Below are 19,219 nucleotides of genomic sequence, written 5' to 3'. Positions count from 1 at the left end.
GCTCCGCCAGGGCGTAGGAATCCTTTCCTCGTTTATCCAGTATTAAGTCACGCTGTGTGCTAAGTACCGTGGCCAGGCAGCAGCTAGACAACGCGCTGAGGTAAAATAGAGAACTAAGGGAGAATGGGGGACCCCAAAGCCAACTTGGTGAGATCACACGCTGGAGTCGTACCCAGTGCCCCGCGGGCCACAGCTCAGCGGGGCGGGACCGCCCTGGCCTGGGCGGGGCCGGGGCGGGGCCTGTCACCAGGGAAATCGCCGCCCTAGCATCCGGGGAAATCGCCGCCCTAGCATCCGGGGAAATCGCCGCCCTAGCATCCGGGGAAATCGCCGCCCTAGCATCCGGGGAAATCACCGCCCTTGCATCCGGCGCGCGGCGGTTGAATTGGTGCGCGCAGCGAGGCAACCGCCTACGAACGCCAGTTGGGGGCGAGGCGTCTCGGATACTGAGAGACACCAAGGCCTCAGCGACAAAGTGGCTGCAGCTAGGCCGGGGGCGTCAGGACGACGGAGCGGGTTCGGGTCGGTGACACGCAGACCTGAGGGAGCTGGGCCCGCCTTTTCCGCCCGCGCCCCAGGCCCTTGCAGATCGAGATTTGCGTCCTAGAGTGGGAAAAAAGCAGAGGCCAGGGCGCCGGTAAGTAAAGGTCCCTCCTCACCCGCCGCCTGGGCCCGGTCCGCCCAGCGAGCAGGGCGGCGTGAGGGTCACGGGCTGGAAACAATGCCACAGCTCAAGCCGACTCCAACAGTAGTAGCGTTTTTGTTTGTTTGTTTTTTGAGACAGGGTCTCCCTCCGTCGCCCGGGCTGGAGTGCAGTGGTGTGATCTCGGCTCACTGCAACCTCCGCCTCCAGATTCAAGCGATTCTCCCGCCTTAGCCTCCTGAGTAGCTGGGGTTACAGGCGCGCGCCACCACACCTGGCTAATTTTTGTATTTTTAGTAAAGACGGGTTTCACCATATTGGTTAGACCAGTCTCGAACTCCCGACCTCAGGTGATCCGCCCGCCTCGGCCTCCCAAAGTGCTGGGATTACAGCCGTGAGGCACTGCTCCTGGCCTACAGTAGTGGCTTCTGGAGGCCACTCAGGCACCCCCTGTTTCTAGCTTAGAGAAGGAGGAAATCGACAATGAAGTAGCCTTAAAGGGATCCATGTTCCGCCCTGCCACCTCTTCAGATGTCAGCGTTGTCCAACTAGTGTCCCTAGAATTACCCAGGATGTGAGTGGCACTGATTCATCAGTGGTTTAATCAGCAAAACCAAGTGTCTTACCTATCAGCCTCATCTGCTCACTGCCTCTTTCCAAGGCGTTCTCACAGGCGCAAACACTTTCTCTTCCTCCATTAATTCCAGTAGGTAAGATTTTGCAGTCTCCTTTAAGGTCCCCGTTTCTCAAAGATAGCCCAAGGAATCTCGCCATTTCCTTGCCTTTTACACATCTGGATTCATCCAGAGACATAAACCCTGACCAGGACTAGCTTCAAAGGGGTCCCACCCGTGCAGTCACATAGGGCTCAGAAGGGCCCTGTACTTATTTTCGTGCTCTGCTATGGCAATCTTGAAATTCTTAATTTTTAAACCAGCACCCGCCTCCCCTCCCCGCCATCCCCACAACATTTTCATTTTGCACTGGGCCTGGCCTTAATTCTCAATTTTCTCAAAGGCTGCCATGTAACTATATAAAAATATAGTTAAAAGAGATTCTTCTCTAGACATGTCATTAGTCACTAGGACATCAAGAGACAGGACGGATGCTTCTATTAACTAAGAGTTATTGGAATCATAAAGGCTTTGTAATCCAATACCCACCCTCCACCCCTTCTCAATTTCAGAACCTAAGAGAGTTTGCTTAGAGAAACAACCTGAGAGGTTGTAAAGCTGAGCTGACCAGAGCTCATTGAATCACAAGTAGCTGTTCAGCACTTGAAATGTGGCTGGTCTGAAAAAAGATGTGCTACAAATGTTAAAATGCACACCAGCTTTTAAAGTCTCTTTTTTTCCTTTTTTTTTTTTTTTTGAGACGGAGTATCCTTATGTCGCTGGAGTGCAGTGGCGCAGTCCTGGCTCACTGCAACTTCTGCCCCCCGGGTTCAAGTGATTCGCCCGTCTCAGCCTCCCGAGCAGCTGGGATTGTGGTAGCTGTGCCTGCCACCACACCCGACTAATTTTTGTATTTTTAGTAAAGACGGGGTTTCACCATGTTGGCCATGGTTGGCCAGGCTGGTCTCGAATTCCTGACCTCAGGTGATCTGCCCGCATCAGCCTCCCAAAGTGCTGGGGATGCAGGCGTGAGCCACCGCACCCGGCCAATTTTTCTTTTTCTTTTTTGGAGACAGTTTTACTGTGTTGCCCAGGCTGGAGTGCAGTGGCGAAACCTCGGCTCACTACAGCCTCCGCCTCCCGGGTTCAAGTGATCCTCCTGCCTCACCTTCCCAAGTAGCTGGGACTACAGGCATGTGCCACCACGCTGGCTAATTATTTTGTATTTTTAGTAGAGATGGGGTTTCACCATGTTGGCCAGGCTGGTCTGGAACTCCTGACCTCAGGTGATCCACCTGCCTTGGCCTCCCAAAATGCTGGGATTACAGGTGTGAGCCACAGCGCCTGACCATTTTTTTTTTTTTTTTTTTTTTTGAGAAAGAGTGTTGTTCTGTTGCTCAAGCTGGAGTGCATTGACTCAATCATGACTCACTACAACCTCAATCTCCTCGGCTCAAGCCATCCTCTTGCCGCCTCAGCCTCCCGATCACAGGCATGCAGCACCATGCCCAGCTAATTTTTAAATTTTTTTGTAGAGATGAGGTCTCACTATGAGAAACATACTCACTGATCTCAAACTCCTGAGCTGAAGCAATGCTCTCGCCTCCCAAAATGTTAGGATTACAGGTGTGAGCCACTGCACTCAGCCTAAAGTCTCCTTTTTAATTTAAAATATTTTATCCACCTTTATATTAATTACATGCTTAAATGATATTTTAAATAAATCAGATTAAATAAAATATATTCAAATTAATTTTACCTGTTCCTATTTATTTTTTAACATGACTCAGAAAATTTTAAATTGTAACTATATATGGGGCTCACATTATATTTCTTCGGGAAAACACTATTACAAAAGTTTTGAGATATTGGAAACTTCTTATAATGTTCAGAAAAACTGCCTTTCCCGCCGCCCCCCCCCCACCCAAAAAACTACTCACTATGACTCTTATTATCTCCCAGAAAATACCACTACCTACTCTTATCCTATGTGATCCATATCAAACAACCTTACTAACCTTTCTAACCCAGCTTAACTCAAAGGCCTTGGCAGTTAAAGAACCACAGCCTAATTACAGATGATCTAGGACTGCAGAGAAAGGCTCAAACTTCCCTCAGCTGTTGCATTAGAACCAATTCAGTTGCTGGCAGACCTATTTCTACTGCTTTGGCTGTTTGATTGTCCAGTTTTGCATAAGTGAACTGTAAAGAAACTATAGAGAAAGGAAGAAAGATGTCATCAGGGAGGGTGGTCACCTCACCAGCTTTCACTCGTAATTATATTGTTACAAACTCTGACATTGCAGCATCCTTGGGCTGACTTCTTTTTGTCAGTCACACCACTTTAAAAAGTAATTAGCTTTAGTGAAGAAATTGCCGATGCTCTAGTCTGAAGTGTAGATAGGGACAGAAAATTTTCTGTAAATTTAAGCTTTCACTTGAGCAGTCTCCATTAGTTATGGAATATAAAATGGGTGGACTCCAATATCTCAGTCTTTAGTGTTTTGAATGGCTCTCAAAAGCAGTGTGATGAGGGAAGATGTTAGCTCTACATCAGTGTGTACTGGATGCAGTCCTAATCCAGTCCTCCTAGAGCCTCTAGTTCCATGGAAAGAGTTCTTACTCTGTTAGTTCAAAAGAACCTGGCATCTCTCTCTTGCTCTGTCTCGCGCCACGCAGCATGCCTGCTCCTCCTTTGCCTTCTACCAAGAGTTAAAGCGTCAGAAGCCTAGCAGATGCTGGTGCCATGCTTGTACCACCTGCAAAACCATAAGCCAAATAAAACTCCTTATAAGTTGCCCAGCCTCAGGTATTCCTTTATAGCAACGCAAAATGGATCAACACACTTGGTTTATGTCTTCCTTTGGAAAGATAAGGCTCTGTTTGTGAGCTACCTCACCCACGAGTGTGTTTTGCCTATTCACTGCTTACCCGTCTGTATTAGTCTTTCACGCTGCTGATAAAGACATACCCGAGACTGGGCAATTTACAAAAGAAAGAGGTTTATTGCGCTTACAGTACCACATGGCTGGGGAGGCCTCACAATCATGGCAGAAAGCAAGGAGGAGCACGTCACATCTTACATGGATGACAGTAGGCAAACAGCTTGTGCAGGGAGACTTCCATTTTTAAAGCCATCAGAGCTCATGAGACTTACTCACTATCACAAGAACAGCATGGGAAAGACCCGCCCCCATGATTCAATCACCTCCCACTGGGTTCCTCCCACGACGTGGGAATTGTGGAAGTTACAATCCAAGATGAGATTTGGGTGGGGACACAGCCAAACCATATTACCGTCCCATCATGAGGCTCAGTCTCAGCTATGCTTCTGAACTGCTTTGCCTCAGGAGCCACAGTATTTGACAAAGCCTTAGAAGCTGGATCTCCACCCCAGTAGACACCTGCAGGTGACTGAAATGAGATTGCCCCATCAGGGTGGGAGGATCTACCATCACACAGCCATGTAATTTCTTAAGAATTTAAGAAAGCTTTAAGCGAAAAAGCCTTGGCAAGTTGAGTTGGGAAAGAATGTCTACCACTGGCTCAAATTACTGCCTTTCTGAGGCTTCCCTTTCACCCAACATGCAAAGGTCAATCTTATGTGCAACAGCACCTTTCAACTGTGATCAGGTCAGCACTCTGAGAGAATTGAGGTGTGTACACCAGAGAATGCAAAATATTTGGGAATCCCTGGAAGCGTAACAGAGGTGGGAACTGGAAGTTGAAGCTCAAGCATTCCTCCTGGCACTGAGAAAGGCTTGGTCTTGTCCTGATCTCTGGCTTTTGGTAGTGAAGCCATTTGGGCCTGTAGTTTTGTTACAAGATTTTTAACTACACAATTCAACATTTTTAATAGACAGAACTACTTAGGTTATGCACTTACATGAGCTTTGGTGGTACCCATCTCTTAAGGAATTTGTCCATTTCCTTACAAGACTTTGATGACTAAGTTGACTTTATGGGCATACAATAATTTGTGATATTATTCTATCCATGTAATGTCCTGAGACCTGTAGCATTGTCCCCTTTTTCATTGCAGATGTTGGTAATTTGTGTTTTCTCTCTCTTTTTTTTTTTTAATCAGTCAGGCCAAAGTAGTTTGGGCACTACTGACATTTTGGGCTGGATAATTCTTTGTTGTATGAGGCTCACCTGTACATTGTAGGATGTTCAGCAGCATCCCTGGCCTCCACCCACTAGATCTAGCAGCACTCCTCCAGTGGTGACAACCAAAAATATCTCCAGGTATTGCCAAATGTCTCCAGAAAGGCAGAATTGCCCCTAGTTGTATACCACTGCTTTAGACTACTTATCTCTGTTACTGTGTTTTCTGTTTCAAGCATTTTCATTTAATGTATACGTTTTTTTCTGTGCTGAAATTCCCCTCTGGTCATTCATGTTGCTGTCTATTTCTTTCCACTAGAACCTTCAATATATATGATTAATATATTAATCAAATATATTTTAAGTTCCGTCTCTTTTAGTTCTAATACTTAGGTTATCTGAGAGTGTGCTTCTGTTGATTACTTTCCCTCTTCACAATGAGTTTTTTTCTTTTTCATGCTCATAATATTTTATCAAATGCCAAGCATCTTGTGTAGGACAGTAGGGGTTGAGATAATCTATGCCCCAAAATAAGCATGCTTTTTCTGCTAGGTCAGTAATGTGGGGTCTTGAATCAGCCTACTCAGTAGTTAAGCTGGGTTTGGGTTTTATTGGTCCATCTTTAGTACACTACCAGGTTCGATTTCCTCTAATATTACCTTTTGCTTAGGGTAGCATGCTAGAGGGATTTTCTCAATATCCTATTTCATTCTCAGCTTGCAGCCTTCCCAATGAGCCTATACCACACAGGAGTCTCTCTCCATGCTTTTGCCTTTCACCCTGCTTGTTACTTGGTGCTTGCTATCTTGGTAGAGGAGGCCAGAAGACTATTGGTCATCCTGGTCCAACCTCAGTCTTGGGTAAGGAATGGTCTGGGCAGATTTTTTGTCTTTTCCACAGTAAGAGCTTACGTCCCTGTATCAGTCTGTTTTCACACTGCTATAAAGAACTACCCAAGACTGGGTAATTTATAAATTACCAGTTCCACATGGCTGGGGAGGCCTCAGGATACTTACAATCTGGCAGAAGGCAAAGGGGAAGCAAAGCACGTCTTAGATGGTGGCAGGAAAGAGTGAAGGAGGAAGTGCCACTTTTAAACCATCAGATCTCATGAGAACTCCCTCACTGTCACAAGAACAGCACTGGGGAAACTGCCCACATGATCCAGTCACCTCCCACCAGGTCCCTCCCTCAACCGGTGGGGATTACAATTTGAGATGAGATTTGGGTGGGGATACAAAGCCGAACCATATCTTCCCCTAATAGATCTTCACCACCAAGGAGGCTCTCTCTAGTCTCCTGCCTTGTCCCGAGTCTTTTTCATCAGTACCCAGTAGAGATCATGGAAGAGAGACTGAAAGTGGAAGCAAACTGTCTTTATGTCTGAGGCTCCCAGGGGTTTTATACTCTTAAGCTAGTCCACACTTGACCTTTAGCAGTTCATTAACAATTTTAGCTGAATTCTTTTCAGTGTATGAGGTACTTGATGTCTCTTCTTCAGTGCTCATGTCCCTTTGCTCCTTTGCCAGGTCAGTCTTTCCTTGGATTTCAAGCTACTTTATTGGTCTGTGACCTTAGGTGGGGTGACCAGTTGTTCCAGTTTGCCTGGATCTGAGGAATTTCCCAGGATATGGGACTTTTAGTTCTCATACTGGGAAAGTCCAGTTGGTCTTCCTAACCTCAGTCCTCTGGGTTTCAGGAAAAATTATTTCATAGTTTTTCTGGTTGTTGGCATAGGAGTGATGCTCTTTCTAGGTTTCTACATCCTAGGCAGAAGACAAATTACTGAAATATTTATGCATGTTGAATATGGACAAAAGTGGCTCTTGAGATAGTGAGAAACCATACGGGGGAAACATCTGTTTCTTACTAAAGCAGGGAAGTTCTTGTGAAATCGTCCCAAAAATAGAGAATGAGGAAAATCATTTCAGCATCTGCCATTCTTTTGTCTGTCAGCATCAGATTTATCTGATTACCTAAATGAACTCTCGTTGAAGAGGTGGGTCCACACCTATTCCTTCTACATCTGTAGTCAGCATTCAACCAGCACCAGACTTATACTTTACCCCCAGCAACTGAGCATCTATCATAGATTTTTGAGCAAAACTTTTTTCAAAAAAAATCTGTATTCTCTCTTGTCAAAGGAAGATGGCTGAGTGTGGCAGTAATCTTTGAACATTAATATTGACCATCTCTGGGTGAATAAGCCTGTGTGTGACACATGTATGTATAATCTTGCTATCAGCTGCCTGGGGGCATATTTGGTTTATGTTACCATGGGCAGTACCTCTGGTATTGTGTTTTTTTATTTCAGATATTGTGAGAACCAGCAGTGTTTGTGACCCCTACAACCATCACTAATGGTTATGTGGTAGGCAGCCTCAAGGAAATGCTCTGTATCTGGTGTGACGATGAAAGCGTTATCATGTGCTCAATTACTCTTTTGAGCATCCTTGAGTATCCAAAAAAAATATAACCTCTTGAGGAGCTTATAGTCTGTGTATGTGATATCTTCCTATTAAATAGTCAAGATAGTGACATTAGTACAGCAGAATCAACACAGAAATCTTAAAACTGGGAATATTTATAATTTCAACAACTGTAGGCTTTATACAGCTGTAGATATTAACAGCTAAGACCTGTATTGTGTTTATTATGTGCCAAGCATTGTCCTAAATATTTTACACTCATTACTACACTAAATCCTCACCTACATAAGCTTCATAACAACCCTATGATGTTAGATGTTATTATCCACATATTACAGATTAGAAAAATAAGGAACAACATGGCTAAGAAATGTGTTCAAGGTCACACTAACAGCAAGTGGTGGCAGTGAGACTTGAGCCTGTGCAGTTTGTTTCCACAGTTCTTTTTGTTTGTTTGTTTGTTTGTTTTAAATGAGAAGGAGTCTCGCTGTGTCTCCCAGGCTGGAGTGCAGTGGTGTGATCTTGGCTCACTGCAACCTCCGCCTCCTAAGTTCAAGCAATTCTCCTGCCTCAGCCTCCCAAGTAGCTGGGATTACAGGCACCTGCCACCATGCCTGACTAATTTTTGTATTTTTAGTAGAGACAGGGTTTTACCATGTTGGTCAGGCTGGTCTTGAACTCCTGACCTCAGGTGATCTGCCTGCTTCGGCCTCCCAAAATGCTGGGATTAGAGGCATAAGCCACTGTGCCCGGCCCTCCAGAGTTCTTTTAACCACTGTGACAGTGGTCTCAAATACAGAAGAGATAAAATATTTCAACTTGCAGGATGATGTAGAGAAAGTGAGAGTTGTATATGTGAAAAAAACCTTTTAAATACCACTTTGATTTTAGGTCATGTGCCAACCAAGGATGTACAGAAAGCTGAAAGAGGACATGCTAAGGAAAGTAAGTTAGCAAGTGGTATAGTGATGCCCTGGGCTCATAAGTCAACAAACAGCATGAAATACACAGACAGTTGTGCCCATTTGATACAAATGTCATGTGGTGCAGATGACTCAGTAACAGTGGAAGTGCTACAAAAAGAAAAAAACTTGTAAGAACAGCCCTACCTCTGCATATAAAATACTGGAGTACTTTCAGTTTCAAAATTAAAGATTGCTCAGAAACCACCTGCCATACAGAAGAAATTTAGGATGAAAATTTTTGTCAAATGATTGAGAATGTGTTAGGCCATTCTTACATTGCTATAAGGAAATACCTGAGACTGGGTAATTTATAAAGAAGAGGTTTAATTGGCTTACGTTTCTACAGACTGTACAGGAAGCATAGCACTAGCATCTGCTCTGCTTCTGAGGAGGCCTCAGGGAGCTTTTACTCATGGCAGAAGGTGAAGTGGGAGCAGGAAAGCCACATGGCAAAAGCAAGAGTGAGAGAGAGAGTTGGGGAAAGGGAAGTACCACACACTTTTAAATGACCAGACTCACAAGAACTCACTGTCACGACGGCAGCACCAAGCCACAAAGGATCCAGTCCTACGACCCAAACACCTCCGGCTAGGCCCCACCTCCAGCATTGGGGATTACAATTCAACATGAGATTTGGGCGGGGACAAATATCCAAACTATTAGATTGGTGCAAAAGTAATTGTGGTTTAATATATCAGAGAATAAAACCAGTGAATGGAAAGTACAAAGAACTTTGCTTTGAAGGTGACATCGTGGATGTTATCAACTCATGTGAAGCAAAGTAGATTCACAAATGACTAGAATATCTCACAAACCCCGAGACTGGTTCTTGTAAGAGGATACATAGGAAAGACAGGACAGTCAACAAGAACATTCAAAGCATTTGGCAAGGGCTGTCTTGAAGGAGTAGGATGCTTTGAGAGTTCTATGATGGGTTTTTTAAGCCAACTGATTATTATAACAAAGTATATTAAAACTATGTATGAGATGAAGTATTTTAGCCTAGCCCAAGGGAAATCACTAATACCCTCTCTATACCTACTGGGTGACCTAGATGATACAATACAGCTCTCTTATTAAGTCGCACTTATTTATATGTGAGCCTGATATTCTCACAGAGGCAAAAAAGAAAAAAAAAAAAAGGTGGAGGGGAGGGTATAGTGGTGACCTGGGAGTAGGGAGGAAAACTCAGATTGTGTTGAAAAATATAATGCAGCAATTTTATAGGATGGTTTCTTAAGGTTAACTTTATGGTCCAAAAGGTATAGAGGGTTCATAATCCAGTACAATTTGTAGACATTAATGAAAAGATACTACATATTTTGTGCTTTACTGTAGCACATTTTATCCTTAAGACCAGGTAAACACCATTTAATATAACAAGCTCAGCTAAGTCTTGGATAATTTAGAATTTTCTACTCAAAAGAACTGAGTGAGGATGTCCTTTTGTAGAACAAATTATGTGTTTAAGGTATTGTTGTCAATGAGGAGGAGGAGCACTGCTCTCCTAAGATCAGCTCTATTCCGAGGCCATGGTTATGCTTTTGTTTAAAAAAATTATTGCTTTCTAAATCGAAGTGATCCCAGAGAAGACTGGGTTTGAGGCTTGGTGAAGGTTACATTATGAGTAAAGGACACAGAGGACATTGGATTGGCAGTGTTCAGTGTGTGTGGCTTTTCACGTCTCCCCAAATCCGCCTAGGAGATGTATTTAGACTATTAAAACCCATTGTTCTACCTGCTCAGGAAGCGAGCTTATCAAACCTCTTTTATCCTGAACTATATTATCTTGAAATTGCAGTGTATTAACTCACATGGTTGCAAAAACTGCCTTTCACTTGTCTGACCATCTGGATCTAACATTCAGTATTCAGGAACAATCCTTGCTAAGCTATCATCACTGTCTTGCCACATTGCCTGCAGTTGATATAATGATTAGGCATCATAACATATAGTCATTTTGCAACAGTGGAAGGAGAGGACGTTGTGAGGGATGGGTGCATACAGCTCTCTGCAAGCAAGAGGTATAATAGGGTCTGGCTAGGTGTTACCACATAAATGGATATTGGACGTGTCGTGATGTTCATAGGCATAATGAAACCCAGCTGCATATGTTTTTGCCATAGCCTCAGTCAGTACCTTGCCACAGGGAGGCATTACACACAGACCTTGCTGTGGGAACTATTTGGTTGTTCAGATACCTGTCTGGTACATCACAAGGCATAGACAGCTACTGCCTAGCTGCCAGAATCAGTAACTATAATAACTGTTATAGGCCAGGCGTGCTGGCACATGCCTGTAGTCCCAGCTACTCAGGAGACTGAGGCAGGAGGATCACTCAAGGCCAGGCATTTGAGGCTGCAGTGAACTAGGATCATGCTACTCTGCTCCAGCATGGACAACAGAATGAGACCCTGCTCAAAAAAGAGAGAAAGAAATGTATATTAAAAAAACTGTTATAATGGTTTCCTCACAGAGGAAAGGTGAGGAGGGCTTGTATAATAACTATGTTGATACCATGAATCAAAAAAACGGCAAATATTACTGTTTTTTGAAGTTTTTGGAAGAATCTAATCCCCCCAAAGAGCTTATTTTTCATAAACACAAGAAACAGGTGTACACATCCCAGATTTTATTAATGTTGTTTGAGGATTTGTGAGTGGGAATTCAAAAGCAAGCACAGGCTGCACTGATCAGTTTAATATTACATGTTTCGATTTTGTTGTCATTGCCTCTCTTTCTGCAAAAAGACTGCCTATATTTTCTCTTAAGGTTTTCACAAATTTCAAGCCAATTGATGAACATTACTTTCACCCATAGGTAAGGTTTAACTGAAAATAGTAGGATCTTACTGTTACCATACACACTGGATATTTTCTTTTCAGATTTTATTTGGAGAGAAGCAAGCATCTCTGCCTCTTTGGAGGAGGAAATTCAGACTTGAAAAAGGTAGGATTTTCTTCCTCTTTCTTTCAACTTGTGAAAAAAATTAAAGTGTAATTTTTAAAATTGTACACTTTGTTAAAAATTTAAGATAGTTTCTTTTTAGTTTTGTAGATATTTTTAAATTAGGGATGAAGGCTGTAGATAGTATATCTGAATTTTAAACAGTGTTTTAAATATGATTTTCAGAAACTTAGACTAAACTTTTCTCATCTTAATTTTCAAAGCTATTTTGTGAAGAATTACATTGCAAACTAAAGTGAAAGGAGTTATGTCTTGGAACTTCACAAACTTTTACATTTTATACTTTAGGCACTGATTATAAATGAAGGTGGTGGGATGATGGTAGACAGGATTTACGCCATGGCATTTGAACTGTATGATTGAATGGGAAAGGGAAACCAGTTATCTCATTATGCATTAAAATAGGCACTAAAGTATAAATGTGTGGTTTAATAATGACACCTGTGTAATAACTACCCAGGCTAAGAAATAGAAAACTACCAGCATGCTAGGAAATATACGTATATTGCTTCTAAGTAACAGCCCTTCTCCTCTACACAGGTGACCACTATCTTTACCTGTATACTAAAATTCCTTTTTTCATACCAGTGGTTCTCAAAGTGTGGTCTGGCATCAGCATCATCTGGGAATTTGTTAGAAATGCAAATTCTTGGGTCCATTCTCTGATCTATTACATTTATGTATTTTTTATGGGATGTATATTTATATGATAAAAATGTAAAGCAATGATTCTCAAACTTTAACATGCATCAGAATGACCTGGATGGGCTTTTAAAACACAGATGTTGGGTCCTACCTAGAGTTTCTAATGATCTCTTTCTTTTGTCTGTTTTAATCATTGATTCCAATTTTCTTATATGCTGGATATGTTTGACCCTCTGCTAGTCATTGCACTTGAAATGTCATTTTGTGGAAATAATTGTCTGGCCTATAATTAAGATACTTTGCCCCAAAGATCACACATATTTGCTTTTGTTGGGTACCTGCAGGTACCACAAGTTTGGGCCCACCTGTTCAAAGTTTGATATTTCCTGGACAACTCAGGAGTCTCATCGCATTCAGATTATTACAATTCTTGTTCACCTTCACTCTGAGATTTTGGATCCCAGATTGTTGTAGGAGAAGGTCTCCTGACAGACTCCCCAACTTATATGAACCCAGGGTTTTGTTTTCAATCTCCCCTGTACTCTGAAAGGCTGTCAAAATGGAGGTCCTAATGTTCTGGAATTAGCAGTGCTTTCAGTGGAAAAGTGGCTTCAGGCTTCTTTACTTCTCTTGATTCTTTGCTTCTCTTAACTTTTGGCCTGATAATTCCTTACTATTTTGTAATTTCTTTGAAGCTTTTAAAAATATTATTTGAAATATATTTTACCCAGTTTTTTAGTTGGTTTGTTTTCAGCTGGCAGACTGACCTAAATAACCTGGGCCACCATTACTAGAAATGGAAAATAAATTAATAAAGCACAGTATTTTTCAAAATACTGTGGTTTTTCAAAACATTAAAAAGCAATAGATGAGCTGGGCGTGGTAGCTCAAGCCTGTAATCCCAGCACTTTGGGAGGCCGAGGCGGGCAGATTGCCTGAGGTCAGGAGTTTGAGACCAGCCTGGCCAACATGGTGAAACCCCATCTCTACTAAAAATATAAAAAAATTAGCCGGGTGTAGTGGCAGGCGCCTGTAATCCCAGATACTCCTGCCAGGCTGAGGCAGGAGAATTGCTTGAACCCGGGAGGCAAAGGTTGCAGTGAGCCGAGATGGCGCCATTGCACTCCAGCCTGGGCAACAAGAGTGAAACTCCGTCTCAAAAAAAAAAAAAAAGAAACCAATAGATGTTTATATTTTTGGGAACAGAAAGTTCTTGTTTTTAGTCTACAAGTTTAATCAGACATGGGACATACAAGATGGTTTGGATACAAAAACTTTTTTGTCAAAAGATTCCCGGAGTTCCATATTTTAAAATATTTTATGACCTTTAACCTTATGACCTTAAATAGTAATATAACCTTTAACCACTCCCGAGTGCTCTGATATTTACTCAGTGGGTTCCAAGAAATCCTTCCCACAACTTCAGAAAGCCTCACAAAGTGCAGAGGTGTGCTTAATACAGATCCACTTCACGATTTGTGATAGTGATATCAAACACTAGGGGCTCAGTCTAGGTCCCATTGCTTACTGCGCAAAAAGAAGCAAGTATTGCCAGAGAAGACTTATTATTTTACAGTTGATGTCAACCAGAGAGACCAGAGCCAAACCTCAAATCCATCTCCTCGCTCCATCCAAAGTTAGGGGTTTATATAGTGGGGAAGGAAAACAGGAGAGGCAAGGAAGAGGAGTTGATCAACAGGCAGCAGGTGGTCGAATGGGGGATCTAGTATCTCACTGTAACCACATGTGGAAAGACAGTGATTAGGGATGGGTGAGGAAGAGGTAGTGGTCAGCAGGCAGCAGGTGCTTCTTATTGTCTGAGTGCGCGATTCAGAAAGCCACAAGATGCAGGAACTCTCCAGTTCCGAGCTACAAATAACGGAGGGTGCTTTTCACATCACATAGAGGCTCTCCAGCCATGATACTTCTTAAGTTACAAGGCAAGTTATGGCCAACCTCCATCCAACCCTTAGTTGATAACTTTTGTTTAAAACAACATATTGACCTTTAAACCAATATGATGCCACCATTATTTTCACACAACTTATCACTTAAAAATCAAAATATTGCTCTCACAAGTATAAAATTTCTTGGTATAAATTTCCATTTCTTATTATAAAATCCTACTTTATGAAAAGGTGTGGAGAGCCAGGACCACCATGAAGCCCACTCAGTTTAACCACTTCCTTATAGACATATCTTATTGCATCCCATGTGTTTTGTTGTCTGGGATATAGGTATTTGCCTTATTTAGTAGCACATGCTCCTCCTCCCTTCCCAGCTAGAATATGATCTAAAGACGTGGTTTTAGACCACATTTATTATGGCTACCATTTCTTTGGCATTACTTTTACATAGCTGGTCGTATATAATAGCTGTATCACTGATTGCTGAGGTTGCCCAGTCAACTGAACTTTGGAAATTATATAACGAATTCTGTTTCTGAGCCTAATAAGAATTTTGAGGAACCATTTAATGGCCCCAGCGGTCTAGTTATGCCCAAATAGCTGCCACTACTGTATTCCTCAGGCAGCCATTGGTGTGCACATGACCCCTATATCCAGTAAGTAGAAGAATGAGGAGTGGGCCTATACTTTTTGCCAAAATCCAGAGTCCAATTTTGATATTCAGTATAGATGTTAAAGAATGGGACCCTTATGAGCACCTTGATTTTACAAGCACTAGTGCCATGAACTCTCAGAATCACCTAGATATGGTTGAAGATTATGCTTAGGACAGCAAGGGGCAGGAAATGTATGTCTCGGGGTTTAGGGATATATCATCTTTCTTGAAGCGCCAGTTAAATGGCCAAGTATGATTGCATCTGATAGAGATTTAATAAATCTCATGAGCCTCCATCTCCACATGTGCTTTCTTTCAACTGCAGCAGGCCTTCCATTTATGATCACTTAATAAACTTTGCCTTTGCATAGGCTATCCAGGTTCTAGAATTTGCCCAGTTTTTTTACTTGGTACCATGATTTCCCATCTCTCAATTTTCTGGAATGAAGTGTGTATCTCCAGTACTTGGGATCTATATTATACTGTATTTGCAGCCTCTAGACTAATTAGATAACTTGGCATATAGCCAGAGGTATGTAATTCAGTATTTTCTTGAGAAAATTTAACTCCTGGAGGTCTTCTGAATCACCTGAGATGTGTAGGGCAATAAGTGTAATCATTCCTTTTAAGGTAAAACTGCCCTCATAACCATTACTATTCTACTAGAATGAGGACTACTGACTTACTGGCTATAAGCTTATTTCAGTTGGCATTATAGCCAGTTCTTTCAGTTCTTTCACTGTCTCCGGTGCAGATAGCAGATATCTCTTTGAGTTTCTTTTTAAAAGTTTCCATGAGAGTTAGTTCTAGCTAAGAGCTGTATGTCACTGGCATTGAGCTTTCAGGAAATACCTGGTCAGAGCTCCTAGCCCAAAGTGTCTCCAAAGGTGAGCACCCTATCATCCTCTTCATTGGAAACGAATACTTGGAATAGTACAGTAAACTCTTTGTCCTACTGTAGTTCTTTATCTTACTACAGTAAATTTTTCTTAGAGAAGACTTTCAAACAAGATTGGCTTCAAGAACCCTAACCAGTACAACCAGGGTTCCCAAGGGAGAGGGTGTTAAGACTCTGGGTTTATTGGCAACCCAGTCTAGTTCTTTCCCTGTATTCTTGAACACTTTTTTTCTGAAGTGGTTGGAGAATAGTCACTGATAGAGATTGTATAGAGGGAATTAATATACAAAGGGTAGAACAGGGTCTGCTAGATAGCTAGCTAAAGTCAGCATGTGGTCAATTTAAGATGAACTGTGATTGGTAGCGAAAGGTTCTTTGCTGCTAATGTATGGGAAGAAAATAAAAGGATTGGACAGAAATAGTAGTGTACTTTCCCTATCTTTATCACCCATTCGGCATTTTCAGGCCTATTTGTTATTCTCTTAACTTGTAAACTCCTACAAGGATACTTGTGGCTTAGTTTTCAATGTTTTATATTTCATGAAACATTTGTATCTCAACCACACCCCACACTATACCCCAACTTAGTTGCCTACTCATCTGTTACTTGCACATAAAGTCTCCTGCTCCTGAAAGTTCCCAGTGGGAAGGTGTACAAATCTGGGGACGTTGGCCTCCCCACTAGGGCAGTTGTCTCAGAAGTGTCTGAAGTTTGGATATTTGGGTTGAAGGGCAGACAGTATAATTAGCACTCTTCTTTCTTCTGGTATTTCCTTACCATGACATTTATGGGTTGCCCATCAATTTGGACTTTTTTCCCACCCCATTTTTCAATACCTAGACTAATAGGTATTTCTATTGAGAACTTCCTTTTTCTCTTTTTTAAATTTTCCTCTATTTTCTTTTGGTTATTTTGAGAGCTGAAATTCACAGAAGTATCCTAAATTATCTTTTCCAAAATTGTTATAGGAAAGACTGCTAGTTATCTACTCTGCTATTCATTCTTCTTCCTTTTTCTTTAGCAGAACCTGATTTGTGTGGGGTTGGGGGCATCATGTGCTCAGCTAAAAAACTATAGTGCCCATCCTTCATTACTGCTAAGGATGGCAGTGGAACACAGTTCTTGCCAATAAGGTGTAATCAAAAGTATTGAGAGAGATACCCAGTAAAGCTCCTTAAAAGCCGGTAACCTCACAGCATGTCCTCTTGTGCCTTTCTTTCTTTCTTTCTTTTCTTTCTTTTCTTTCTTTCTTTTCTTCCTGCCTGCATGTTAGGGGAGATGCCAGACATAGAATAAACATCTCACAACAGTGAGCCATAAGACAGAAGCCAAGATAATAGCTTGGGTCACATCTGAAAAGACTGGGTTAGACACTGTGCGTGAACTCAGGCAGTCAGAAACAGTCATACTTTTTGCACACTACCACTATCCCCATTATCTTAGGGTTAGAAAAAAATGCCTTTGTCATGACAGATCCATACTGTTTGTATAACTCCAACACTGTTTGCAGTAGGACTTTACTGCCGTCATGTAATTACTCTCACAATCTGAGATGTAGACGTTATTTTGCACCTGAATCATTAAAAATAACTACTGTGTCTCTGGCCCTAGGTTGATGTTCGTTAATTATGGAGGACCCAAGATCTTTAAACGGAGTGGTAGCATGCAATTCAGTAGATGGCGATGTGGTCAATTTTGATAATTAGATAAAAATACTAGTAGGCACAGCCAGTGGCTTTTAAAATAGTAGTAACATGAAAGTACCATGAGGTAGTTTTACAGCGAATCGCATGTTTTAAATGTATACATTCATATTTTAAGTGTTGTGGGGATGAATTACTTGTTTTATGGGTTTCTATTTTCAACCACGTTTTCCTGTTCTGTACTATTTGCCATAGCAGAACACTGGAAAAGATTTAAGACCTCCAAATGTAAAGGGTTATTGAGAAAGAGTTGCCAAAAAAGGGTCACATATTAGTTAGATAAGTTGTAGTTACAAAATAATACCTACAATATCTCAATTTATAGAAAGACAATATTCTACATGTACATCTGTCTTAACTGGAAGGCTCTTATAATATCAAGTTGTTAATATTGGGGCTTTTTCTAGCTAGATGGGATAATAGTTTTTTTTTAGTGTTCTATTGCTTTAATTTTTCTGTAATGAACTGGTATTGCCTGTTCGTAACTTTTTTAAAGTTGAAAATAATTCCTCTTGATGGACATTTAACAAGAGAAGCAGAAGTATGTTGCTGAGAAATGAGTAGCATCAAGTCAGGAACAGGAGGAACAAAGGGACTCCTGCCTTTGCTGCTCATCCACCAGAACAGCCTTCAGACTCCTCAGACTGCTGCTGGCTCCTGAGCTGCTCCTGAGCTGCCTGTGGAATCCTGAGTGGCAATGAGCCCTCACTGTGGCACCAAAGATGCTCTTTCTTGTCTTGTTATTTCTTCGTGTTACCTTATCCTATCCTATGGTAATATTGTCTCTGTCTCTCTCTCCCTTTCTCCACCATAGTGGTGTACGGTTGACTCTGTTTCTCGCCATGTCTTCTCACAAGACTTTCACCATTAAGCGATTCCTGGCCAAGAAACAAAAGCAAAATCGTCCCATCCCCCAGTGGATTCAGATGAAACCTGGTAATAAAATCAGGCACAACTCCAAAAGGAGGCATTGGAGAAGAACCAAGCTGGGTCTGTAAGGAATTGCACATGAGATGGCACACATATTTATGCTGTATCAAGGTCACGATCATCTTAACGATATCAAGCTGAAAATGTCACCACTATCTGGACAGTTGCACATGTTTTACTGGGAATATTTTTTTCTGTTTTTCTGTATGCTCTGTGCTAGTAGGGTGGATTCAGTAATAAATATGTGAAAGCTTTTGTTTCAAAAATGTCTCTGTCATCTTTAAAAACTGTCCCTTCATTTATTCAGTAAACATCAGGATCTGTGCTATATGCCAAACCCCTGGGTAATGCTGAGGATAAATGCTGAGCCAAATAGACCTTCAGCCTGTGGTGAGAGGGATAGATGCTACTCAGATCATGCAGATGTATAAATGGGACAAAATGAGATCAGGACTACAGAGGAAAATAAGATACAGACGAGGTAGAGTTCTGGGCAAGTGGGGAGACCCACTCTATGCCTTCAGTATGTGTTCAGAACTCAATATAAGTTAAAGACCTATAGGAGGCACGAGTCAAGTAAGTGAAGATTGTCATGGGGAGAACAAGTATTTTAGGCAGAGGAAACAGCATGTTTGAAGGCCTTGAGCAGCAATGAGCATTGTGTCCTTAGGGAAGTGAAAGGAGCATAGAAAGGAGCTGGCTAGAGCATAGAAAGCAGAGGGAATGACTAGGTGAGTGCAGAGCTAAGTAAAGGC

At 41.9% G+C, this 19,219-nt stretch overlaps 1 protein-coding gene across 1 annotated transcript; it reads left to right on the top strand.

The window, feature by feature from the left end:
• Positions 1 to 283: 283 nt before the first annotated feature.
• RPL39L (ribosomal protein L39 like) lies at positions 284 to 18,730 on the top strand. The gene is made up of 3 exons (XM_054480239.2): positions 284 to 637; positions 11,644 to 11,707; positions 18,349 to 18,730. The coding sequence occupies exon 3, from the start codon at positions 18,377 to 18,379 to the stop codon at positions 18,530 to 18,532; it is 156 nt and encodes a 51-aa protein (XP_054336214.1). The 5' UTR covers positions 284 to 637; positions 11,644 to 11,707; positions 18,349 to 18,376; the 3' UTR covers positions 18,533 to 18,730.
• Positions 18,731 to 19,219: the final 489 nt, after the last annotated feature.

This window comes from Pongo pygmaeus, chromosome 2 (assembly GCF_028885625.2).
Source record: "Pongo pygmaeus isolate AG05252 chromosome 2, NHGRI_mPonPyg2-v2.0_pri, whole genome shotgun sequence".
NCBI lineage: Eukaryota > Metazoa > Chordata > Mammalia > Primates > Hominidae > Pongo > Pongo pygmaeus.
This window is presented reverse-complemented; position numbering and strand designations above follow the sequence as displayed.

Bases quoted from the DNA above. Each gene is read 5' to 3' on its own strand.
- RPL39L (XM_054480239.2), top strand. From the start codon at position 18,377: ATGTCTTCTCACAAGACTTTCACCATTAAGCGATTCCTGGCCAAGAAA.